This window comes from Aptenodytes forsteri, unplaced genomic scaffold (assembly GCF_000699145.1).
Source record: "Aptenodytes forsteri isolate BGI_AS27 unplaced genomic scaffold, ASM69914v1 Scaffold65, whole genome shotgun sequence".
NCBI lineage: Eukaryota > Metazoa > Chordata > Aves > Sphenisciformes > Spheniscidae > Aptenodytes > Aptenodytes forsteri.
In genome coordinates, this window is record NW_008795127.1 from 1,788,392 (window position 1) to 1,798,568 (window position 10,177).

Consider the following 10,177-nt stretch of genomic DNA (forward strand, 5'->3'; position numbering starts at 1 on the left):
AGATTTCTTTACTTCCAGAAATGGGAGGAAATTATTTATTTCAAATAACATTTAATAAAAAGATTTGTCTATCAATAGTTCAACCAATGTCTATGTGTTCTCTTTTAAAAGTGTATATTGCTTTCAAGATGACATTACTTCAATAGCCCAAGATTAAAAACCAACGTTGTTAACAGAGCACAGAAAAGTTTTACTACTTTAACTGGAATTACTATTTCATTAATTTCACTGACATTCTGAGTAAGTTCTCACACAGGCTATTTGACAACAGAAAGATACAATCTCTGATTAAGTCACTGACTTCTTTTAAACACTGAAGCAAAATACGGCAACAATGATTAAACAAGCTTTAAGCACTGACCATTCTAATAATTGTTCCTAACGAATGTCAAAAAGTCTATTAAAAAACACTTAATGTTTCTTTTATAACTTCCCTCTTTGTACAGCCAGAGCTTCTTCCAGTTTCATATTAATATTCTGAAAGTGTCCTTCCGCTCCTAGAATTCTCCGCGACTCCACCAGAAGAGCAGGTAGGCTGGAAGTTCCATACTGTTGTTAAGGAAATAAAATTACAAGGCAACATTTTTAATTCTTGGAAAAATCACTTACATATCTGTATTTATTTTTCCTCTATCTGAAAGGATGCAGCGTGATTTTTAGAAGTGAAGAAGAGCCAATATTAGAGAGTCTTCTGAAATGATAGGATTTCCTTACACATGGCAGGCATGTAGCGTTGTCAACAGAAACCACCATGCCGGGTCATGAGCCCCGGTAAAAGGGGGAGGAGTTCTAAGACTACAAGAGAAGTTAATCTGGTCATAAAATACAAGCGCTGTTCTTAGCATTAAATACCGTACAGAACAGACGCGTATGTACCAGAGCTTTCCCTACCTTTGAACAACAGCAACAAAAGAAATGGATTACTTATTTCTCACTGTTAATCTTTCTTCAATTTCTATAAAAAAGTTAGACCTGAGGACAACCCTTACACTTCTATGTCCTTTGAATTCCTCGACATAGACAGCAAGGTAGCAGAATCCTCTCTGAAATACTTCCATTTCTAACATGAGACCAAAAAAATGAGTGAGATACTGCAGTACAGTTACAGCAATGGTTCTCAAGTTGCTTCCACAAAGACACTTAACAAAACACTGCTATTCGATGTAAGTTAAACATTAAGAGAAATGCCCATCAGTCCAGGGAAAAAAAAAAAAAGGGGGAGGGACTGATCCAGAACAGTTCAGAAACACACACAAAAATATGTACTTACTACCACTTTTTCTTTGGGGTTTTCTTCTCTATAATCCAAACAGCCTTGCTGTAGCTCCTTTAAATCAGTAAGTAATTCAGTTGCCTGCCTCAAGGACGATCTCCTTTCCTGTATCTCAGCATATTCTCTTTGTAGTTGTATCAGTTGTGGTTCAGCTCTGAAAAAGATCAAGGCTTCGATGACTGTATCTGCATATTTATTTCATGCGTAACGATGAACATACTTCCTCTGAAGAAGACTTAAGGGAAAGGTTGGTCAGAAATACAAAACGTAGGTTAGCGTAACACCCTGTTTAATTAGAATAACTAGCTTATTATTTAAACAGGAGCACGGGTCCAAATCCACAAGAAAACCCCAAACTTTTTTCCACATCTCACTTTTGAATCTGACGAAATAGCCACTCTCTCTTAAGCACATAAGTTTTTCAAGTGAAATTTCTTAAGTACCTGGTGTTCTGCTTCTGCACACACCTGCTTGCAGGCTGAGGTGTTCAGCGCTTGTGCTGAAACATACTCAGGACCTACACACTAGATACACCTCTGCCCAAGTAAACTGGAGGGCTCAATCCGTTAAATTAGTACTCCAAAAACTGAACACCAACAGCCATTTCATTTAACGGTGTTGCAGCAAAAAAGCTTTCTTAAGGTGATCAAAGGTTTAAAACACAACAAATAAAAAATGTGACGACAGCTTTCAATCTGTGAGGGGCTTCAAACCCATATTGAGGGACGCCTTTCATTAGTTCTTTGAGTGAAGTTTGTCCACAGTACTGCAAAGAAAACAAGAGTCTCATGGCCACAGAGAAAGGGCTTTTCATCTGCCTTTGTGGATCCAAGCCCACGGCTCCCTACAGAGTTAACTTACCGCGTGTATGTTATATGCAGCTTCAGTATAAAGCTTGTCACTAGTAACCAACTGGATTTGGGGAAGTCTAACGGTTCTTCTAAAGAACGTAATTTCTGTGTTGTGTATCTAAATGATACTTAAGATTAATGCCAAGTTAGAGAAGTGGAACTGCGTGGCCACATGAGATGGAAGCAAACATGTAGTCAGAGGCATCCCTGCTAAATTGCAGTGGTGAAATACATTCTCCCACCTGAAAACCAAAAAAGCCCTCTGTATTACTTTTGTAGATTTATGATTCATCACCTCTGCAATTCCAATTGTAATGTTAGAGTTTTTCTTACGAACGTATGGTCTGAAATACCATCCCAGTAACTAGTTAGCTAAGAGAACTTGCAAGAATTACTATCTAGGCAACCGAAATATGGAAAGGAGAGGTTATCCTGAGCTTTTGTAAAAACAGAAAGCAATACAGAACAGAAGTAGAGTTTCATCAAAATAAAATGAAAGAATACAAGTTACTTTCACTTCTGAGTTACAAAATACCAGACTCCTTAATTTCTTCAGGCTATTATTGTGCATCATTAGAAACATACCCAATTAGCTCTTCTCTGAGTTGCAACAGTCGCTGCCTTTTCTTTTTGATGTCTGTTATTACCTGAAACAAATAGCGAGGAAAGTCTTTGAAATGGTTTCTGTAACTTCAAAGGCAAACCACTCAAATTTCATTGGCTTTTTTTCTTTCAGGTTTTATGTTTCTGATTCTGGGTGTGGAAGGTTCCAAGATACCAGGCCATATAAACTGCCATATTTTACATTTGTATTTTAAACACTTTAAAGATATTTAAAGTGTCAAACTCTCATCTCCATCCAAAATTTCTCTTAAGGAACACTGGATTTACAAGCATACGAAAGGAGTTGGTGACATTTTGAACTCAAACATGACCAACTCTAGCAGGTTTTTGTTTGTTTCTGTTTTTAAAATGCAGACTAATATGAATGTATGTTCAGTATGATTGCCATAACTAAGGAACTAAGCATAATTAAGCCTTCTTTAACACAACATCCAATTTAAAAAAAACAAACAAAAAACATAATCATAAATTTAAATTTAGCAACTACAAATCTGGTTTTAAACAGATGTATCAAAGGCAAAATAAGGATAACTGAGTGGCTGCAAATGCTAGATGTGTATTAAAATTTTCATTTTACATGCAGAGTAGCTTACCATATCGCCTCAAATTAACAAGACTTTAGCACATTAATTGCTACCTCCCAAAATAAGCTTTCTGTTGAGGTTACTTGTTAAAAGCTATTTTGTCATCGAAAAGTTTGTGGAAGAGGTTAATCTGGGCAGAAAGCCTCCAGCAGACAGTGCCTAACCTGCTCTTACTTATCTCTGCTGTAGGGCATTCACCCCTCTCCTGATGAAACCACTGCGATGTCCTTCTGCTCTTACACTAGTTCCTCCTCCCGTCGACACTCCCCTGTTGCATTTTCAGTCAATTACTACTCGCTCTGAATGAACAGAGGAACTGCCTTCCTCCGAACAAAAATTTTGCATATATTTAGGGACTGCAGCTCCCTTAGACTTCTCTCCTTTAAACTAAGCAATCCAATTCTATCCTAACAGCACCATGTTTGCTGCTCTCCTAGATTTTATATTCATCTACATTTCTTGAAGGTTAGCTCTCAATATTTAATTGGCTCTCCAAAGGCCTCACCAGTACTCATTAAAAAAAAAAAAGAAAAAAGTAATTCACATGCATAGACACCGATACATCCTAATGTGCATTCCTTCTTTTTACACCAGTATAGCAGTATACATATGGAGTTTGCAATCAATCATATTTACTCAGATCTTTTCCAAAAAACCTCTGGTGGTTCCCTATCCTCTATTTGTGCAGTTGATTCTGTAGTGCAGTGCACTTTTTTGTGAATTATTTTATTTCTTCTAGTCAGCTTCTTGAAATTTCAGTGCCCACCTCTGCATGCTGTACAATCTAGTGATATATACATATTTACCTTAGCATTTTTTTTCTTCATATTCTTCAATTCCTGGGCTTCCACTATCTACAGAGGAAAAGAAGAATTACAGATTGACTATGGATCTTGATTTCATCTCTAGCCTCCTAAAAACACAGTTGCAAGAATTACTTTGGAGTAACGTAAAAAGCTATTTAAAAAAACCAGCACTGGTTCAAACGAAGATTACAAGTTATCAGTTGTGTATCAATTCTTTCCTCACTCCTCATGCCAGAGGAAGACTGTTCCACAAAATTAGTCATCCTGCACCAGTTAGTGCAAGTAATACTCCTTGTGCCAATTACTGTAATACTACCTAGCTTAATTTTTCTATAACTTTAAAATGTGTAAATCTAGTAATTTTAAAACTTGCCCGTTCTAATGAATCGCTTAGAACTATAGTTTTAGTACTTACCCATTGTACTTATCACAACTCCTACAAAGTTCTGAGTTTATTTTACTCATTGTAATTAGTGACAAGAAACCTTAGTATTCCAAGCTAATAAGTTTTTTACAGTCAGGTTCAAACTGTTAATTAAAAAAGGATGATTTTCCCTGAGCTATGTTAGAGGCCTGACTAAGGCCTCTACACAAGAATCACTGGGACGCAGTATAAAAACTAAATCCTCAACCTTTTAAAACTCTAGTCCATAAGCTTTTAAAACAGTGTTTGACGTAACTGTTTGCTCATTCAAATTATGCAGCTTTCCAGTTTTACTACATAATGCTTTAGAAATGACAAATATTAATAATGTTTCCCTATTCTCAGAAGCTGACAATTTTGCAGTGTACTTGCATAACAGGCAGTGCTGTATCTAAAGACAGTTCTCATGAAAGCCAGCACAGAGGCTGCACACAACAAACTATTTTCGTATTATGCATCCTGACAAGAGATTAGAAAATTTAAAGTATCATAAAATAAATATGTAAAGGACAATATAAAACCATAGGTATTTTGACTACAATGTAATATACAGCTCTATAATAGCTACCACAAAATTGATTTTATTTATGGCATACTTACAAGATCAGTGATTTGGTCCTTGAAAGCAGAACAGAAGACATTGATAGCTTTTCTGCGAACGTTTGATTCTATGCTTTGTCTGGGGAAGTCAGAGAGACAAAACATGACCCATTTGGTTTAGTAAAGGAGAAATCTCATCCAAAAACATTCCTTTGAGTAATGAATAAAACCCAATGTTAAGCAGCTAGTAGCACAGGCAACTGCGGATCTTTCATGTACTAGCAATAGCTTAATTTCTACATTGAAAAACTTCAGCTGAGATGTGCTGTTCTTACGTTTGGAAAAATATCAAATTCCTGGAGACAACCTCAAGATCACACATGAAAAATATTTGTATCACAGAAACCTAATAATCATTAAAATAACATCAGAATGTAACCGTGCAATACTGCATTCCCTAAAGGGCAGCCCATTAGCAGAAATGCAGGTAATTTGTTTTTAAAACTTTGAGTATTCAACCATAGGAAAGCAGAATATTTACCTGTAATTTGCTGCTATCTTCTCAAATTCAGCCAGAACAACATCCAGCTCTGTAATATCTCTGGGAGATCTCTTCAGCTCTTTGGGACACCAAACCTGTACAGAACATGGGCTATCCACTGAAACAACAGAATAAAGCACTGTACAATTCAGGTACATGTTCTAAAATAATAGAAAAGGTATCATGCCCACCATTAAAATAACCATCTAAAAGTTATGAATATTTTAATACAAAACTTGAAAAGAGGGAAATATGAACTATTTAATCTGTCTTTGGCTGAGCAACTATGATAGACTTATCTGGGAATGTTTTAGAATTTGGATGATCAATTATATACAACTTCTTTCTCATTCTTCATCATTTCAAACAAGTCCAGGAGCACGTTATTACACTAAGTGATAAACTATACAGTGTACTGTAGATATAGCTGTTTGTGCTGTAAAAACTATAGCCTGAGTTTGGGCAACCTGCATTACTCAAAGAATCATGAGTTGTTATATCGTATTTGTATACATTTTGTGTTAATACCATATATGCTTCAAAAAAAGCTATATACAAGTAAGTTTCTTTAAACTTTGCAATAGTATTATTAGTTAATTCCACAAAACCTTAAACCATGTTTCTTCACACACTCCCAAATGTAAATCTAGTACTTGAATGTGACGGGGTACAGTTCAAAGGAAGCAAGATGATACCCGAGAAACAGTTTCCCCATACCGAAAAACGCCACTGTCTTGAAGTTCCCTATCTCAGAGGTCTTTATACTAACAGCTGTGCCTGCACTGTAAGTCAGGGGCACTCCAAGCTCTGCCCCACAGCCTGGAGCTCCAGGCTTCCAGACCAAGGGACATACTGAAGTGCCTTACAGCTCCATACCCATGGACCCAGGCTTTCCTCCAAACGGAACCAGGCTGCGTGCGAGGGATAATGTGCACCTATGCTTTGCCCCTTCAGGGGAGTAATAGGCAAGTCCAGGGATGCAAACCATAGGGATCAGAGCTGTGTGGCACACCAGCTCCTCAATTTAACCACTGCTGAGTGTCTAGACCAAAACCGAAACTGAACCCTCCCATTTCTAGAAGCAGTATGCTGCTACATATCAGAAATGAAAACCACTGAGTTATGGAAAAGCACTCATCTTGAATGAGGAAAAGCCATACGGGAGTTTTGAAAAGTCTAGTTTACCAGAAGGATCTGATGTGTTCTTCTCTGAAGGCCGCTGCTTCTTTTTTGCCTGGAATTGAGTAGTATTCAGAGCCTTCTGTGATATAAAAAGCAGATTAACTTCAAAAAAACTCCTAGGTTTACTCATTTAAAATTCGGAGAGATGGCAGTTAGGCAGAACACACAAAAGTATTTCAGTTTTTCACGACTGAAACGTCACTAACATTTACTTAGGGCTATTTCGCCAAAATCACAGCACAGTGATCACACTGCTGAGGGACAGCTGCCTGACTGCACTGACCGACTTGACACATCAGCCACTGGCCGTGCAGGAGGAGGAACATTTTAAAGAGCATAGGGACCCTCAGCTCAGCATAGTCATCGCCCCGTATTAACAGTTCTCTGATCAACAGTGCCTCCTTACCTTCCTTTTCACCCATGTTCTGTCCCAATTCTTTCCCTACTTAGACTACTTTGTGACACCAACACAAAGCAGTAATTCTACAAGAGTGCTGCATACATGCAGTTTACTGATAAAAGACTACTGCTCTGTACTGAATTTTACAAAAGGATTTTCAACAATTCCAGTGAATTTCAATATGTAAAATACTTTTATGCAAACTACTGCATAGCTTCTTTTATCATAGGCCTACTTTCTCAAGTCTGCAGATAGTTAACTCTTCCTCTGTACGCCTGGAAGCTAAGTGGGCCAAAAGCACATTACACTAATTGCAGTCCAAGTGTGGAAAAACACTCATTCAAAACCAAGTGGTTTTTGTCTAATTCTAATATATATTCAAAATCAATTTTATCAATGAAAAATTCAATTCTCTCACAAATACGTTCTTACTTCAATACTGATCAAGTATGAGAGATTTATATTCCATTTAATGTGCCATTCTTTAAGAACGTATATTCCAGATATAAAGAAGATATTTGAAAGAAGAAAAGAACATTTTTGCTCATTTGCCCAAATGAGCAAGAGAACGGGCCACAGGACACAGGAATACCTGGTTATTATATTCCCCATTGACATGACGACTGTAGCTTTAAGCATTTCACTTGGCCATCTCACAGGAATACTTTGAGGATTAATTATTTGGGACACAATTACGTCCTAAGGAAGTACTAAGAAACAAATGAAAGGTCTTGCCCTCCCCTCCTCTCTAATGCAGGCATGGCATGAAGTAAGTTAAAATTAAATTGACTGATATACTCATGCAACTTTCTCTGTACCACATTCTCCTTAAGGGGTTCATCTTCAGGATCAGCTGTGCTGATTTTCTGAACATCACCATCAGACGTTTTTGAGTGACGTGGTTTTTTACTAGGAAAAGAAAAATATCCACATGTAAACCCACTACGCACTGAGAAAGAACGATCTTCAACCATATAAACAACAAAATCTTAGCTTTTGGGGAACATATTGTATTGCTATGTCGTTCAGTTTGTGTCTCCTAAATCAACAACATAAAAAGTTGCAAATGGCATATAAAGCAAATAGAATCTTTATTCCTCAACAGCAACCCCTGCGACGATTAGAAATCCGTTACTAACTGACCACTGGGATAGCCATGTCATTTTGAGGAGAAACTTCGAAACAGAAACAAAATTATTATAGAGGATATTTTAGCAGGAAAGGAAAAGGCTTTCTTGGGGGCAGGGCAGGGTTAGAAATCAAAAAACAAAAAAATACACATTGTTATACAAGCTCTATTATTGTCTTGCTATTTCATACAAATAAGAACTATTTCAGATTTAAACCAAATTTGATTTAACAAATGAGAAACATACTAAAACTTGTATTAAAAGATTTTTTTAAAATTAATTTTCTTTGTTACATATAGTTTAACGGGCTTTTACCTAGTTTTCATTTTTTTTATTTTAACTTTAAAAACACCAGCATTTAGAGGACTAATTAATATCTCTCAGAGATATTTTTAAATCTTCTAATTTGAAAAAAAAAACCCCACAGTAAGGACTTAAATCAATGTACTGCTTGCAAAAGGCAAACACTAATTTATTCTCCCATTTCTTTTCTACATTCCCCAATCTTACTTATTCTTTTGGTTTCTCATCTGGGAAATTTTAAATTAAAAGCATCTGTTTAATAAGCAACAGGGAAACCTGACAAACAGAACATTTTTCCCATTTAATCTGAAAATCTAAAGATTAAATTAAATGCCGGCAATTATTTTTTTCACCAGACCTTCTTTCTGTATTTTCCCTTTGTGGAGCTGAAACATGACCAAGTGACTCATTTTGTGACTGTTCCTCTCCATAAGCATCCACAGCAGTACTGTGCAAAGGGTGATCTATAAACAACAGAAAATAAGCCACATGAAAATTGTTCCCATTTGTTCAGGCAAAGAGCATGGACATGCTAGCACTGCCTGCCATTCAGCATTTAGTTAGAACTTTTGTGGTTTGCTCACTAATACAAAGGAAGTCTTGTTAAAAGTATTATTTGAGGATTAGGAAAAATATATATACTGAAAAGCTTCATAGTTTCTATACTCATCCACCTCCTATTTCTTTACAAACCGAACCCAAAGGTGCATGAAAGCTCAGCACGTACGTATGGCATATAGCAAGCAAAACATTTTGTACAGTTTATTTGAAGTCTCTCTTTGCTATGGCATACATCAATCTTCAATCACATTTAAACAACTACTTTCTAAATTTTACCTTTCTTTTTAATATGGATTTTTAGCTGCTTTACTGGATTACAGTTACAGCTGCTACAGAAAGTTTGTAAATGTAGAATTCTTGAAGGTAGCTACCAGAATAGATTAAAATTCTGAGAACCTTAAGGTTTTAGCCTGCCTTCCATAATATATATTTCTTTTTTCAAGCACACTGCCACAAAAATTTGGCGTTAGCTTACATTAGTGTTAGTGGGCATCCTTTTTATAGTTTTTAACACATACCACAAGAAGTAAAGAAGAGCTTTTCATTTTGCAGACTTCCCCTTATGACAACCCTTTTGTTATGTTGTTCTTTATAGCTCATTTTCAACGCTGTTTCTAGTAGTTACACATATATTTCCATGATTTTCTTAGAGTAATAAATATTACAGATGAGAAACAGCTCTTAGCATTTTTTCTACAGCTTCTAATTAAACAGTTTTTCAAAGATTTTTCTTTGCAGCTCATGTACCCATGTCTCTAGGGCTGAGGTAGGTTTTCCATCCCACTTCCTCATGTCCTCTCCATGGTCACGCAGGTAAAACCATAGGGTGCCCCGTGGGGTGTACCCTTTATATCCTCTCTCTTAAGCAAAAGAACGCTGACTCCTAATAGCCGAGAGACTGGTCCGTACAGGTGAGGAGTAGGACCTATCCTCTCTGAGTTGCGGGACCTCCCGGGAC

The 10,177-nt window shown here is 36.7% G+C and overlaps 1 protein-coding gene across 1 annotated transcript in view; it reads right to left on the reverse strand.

Annotated features, from left to right (window-relative positions):
• Positions 1–21: 21 nt before the first annotated feature.
• Positions 22–10,177, reverse strand: part of CENPU (centromere protein U) — a 14,532-nt gene continuing 4,376 nt past the window's right edge. The window contains exons 3-11 of the mRNA XM_009277359.2: positions 9,017–9,122; positions 8,044–8,134; positions 6,829–6,904; positions 5,644–5,761; positions 5,163–5,241; positions 4,139–4,186; positions 2,710–2,771; positions 1,271–1,427; positions 22–549 (exon numbers count right to left, since the gene is read on the reverse strand). Of these exons, the coding sequence (XP_009275634.1) occupies positions 424–549; positions 1,271–1,427; positions 2,710–2,771; positions 4,139–4,186; positions 5,163–5,241; positions 5,644–5,761; positions 6,829–6,904; positions 8,044–8,134; positions 9,017–9,122 (863 nt within the window). The 3' untranslated portion in view covers positions 22–423. The remainder of the gene's footprint in view (positions 550–1,270; positions 1,428–2,709; positions 2,772–4,138; positions 4,187–5,162; positions 5,242–5,643; positions 5,762–6,828; positions 6,905–8,043; positions 8,135–9,016; positions 9,123–10,177) is intronic.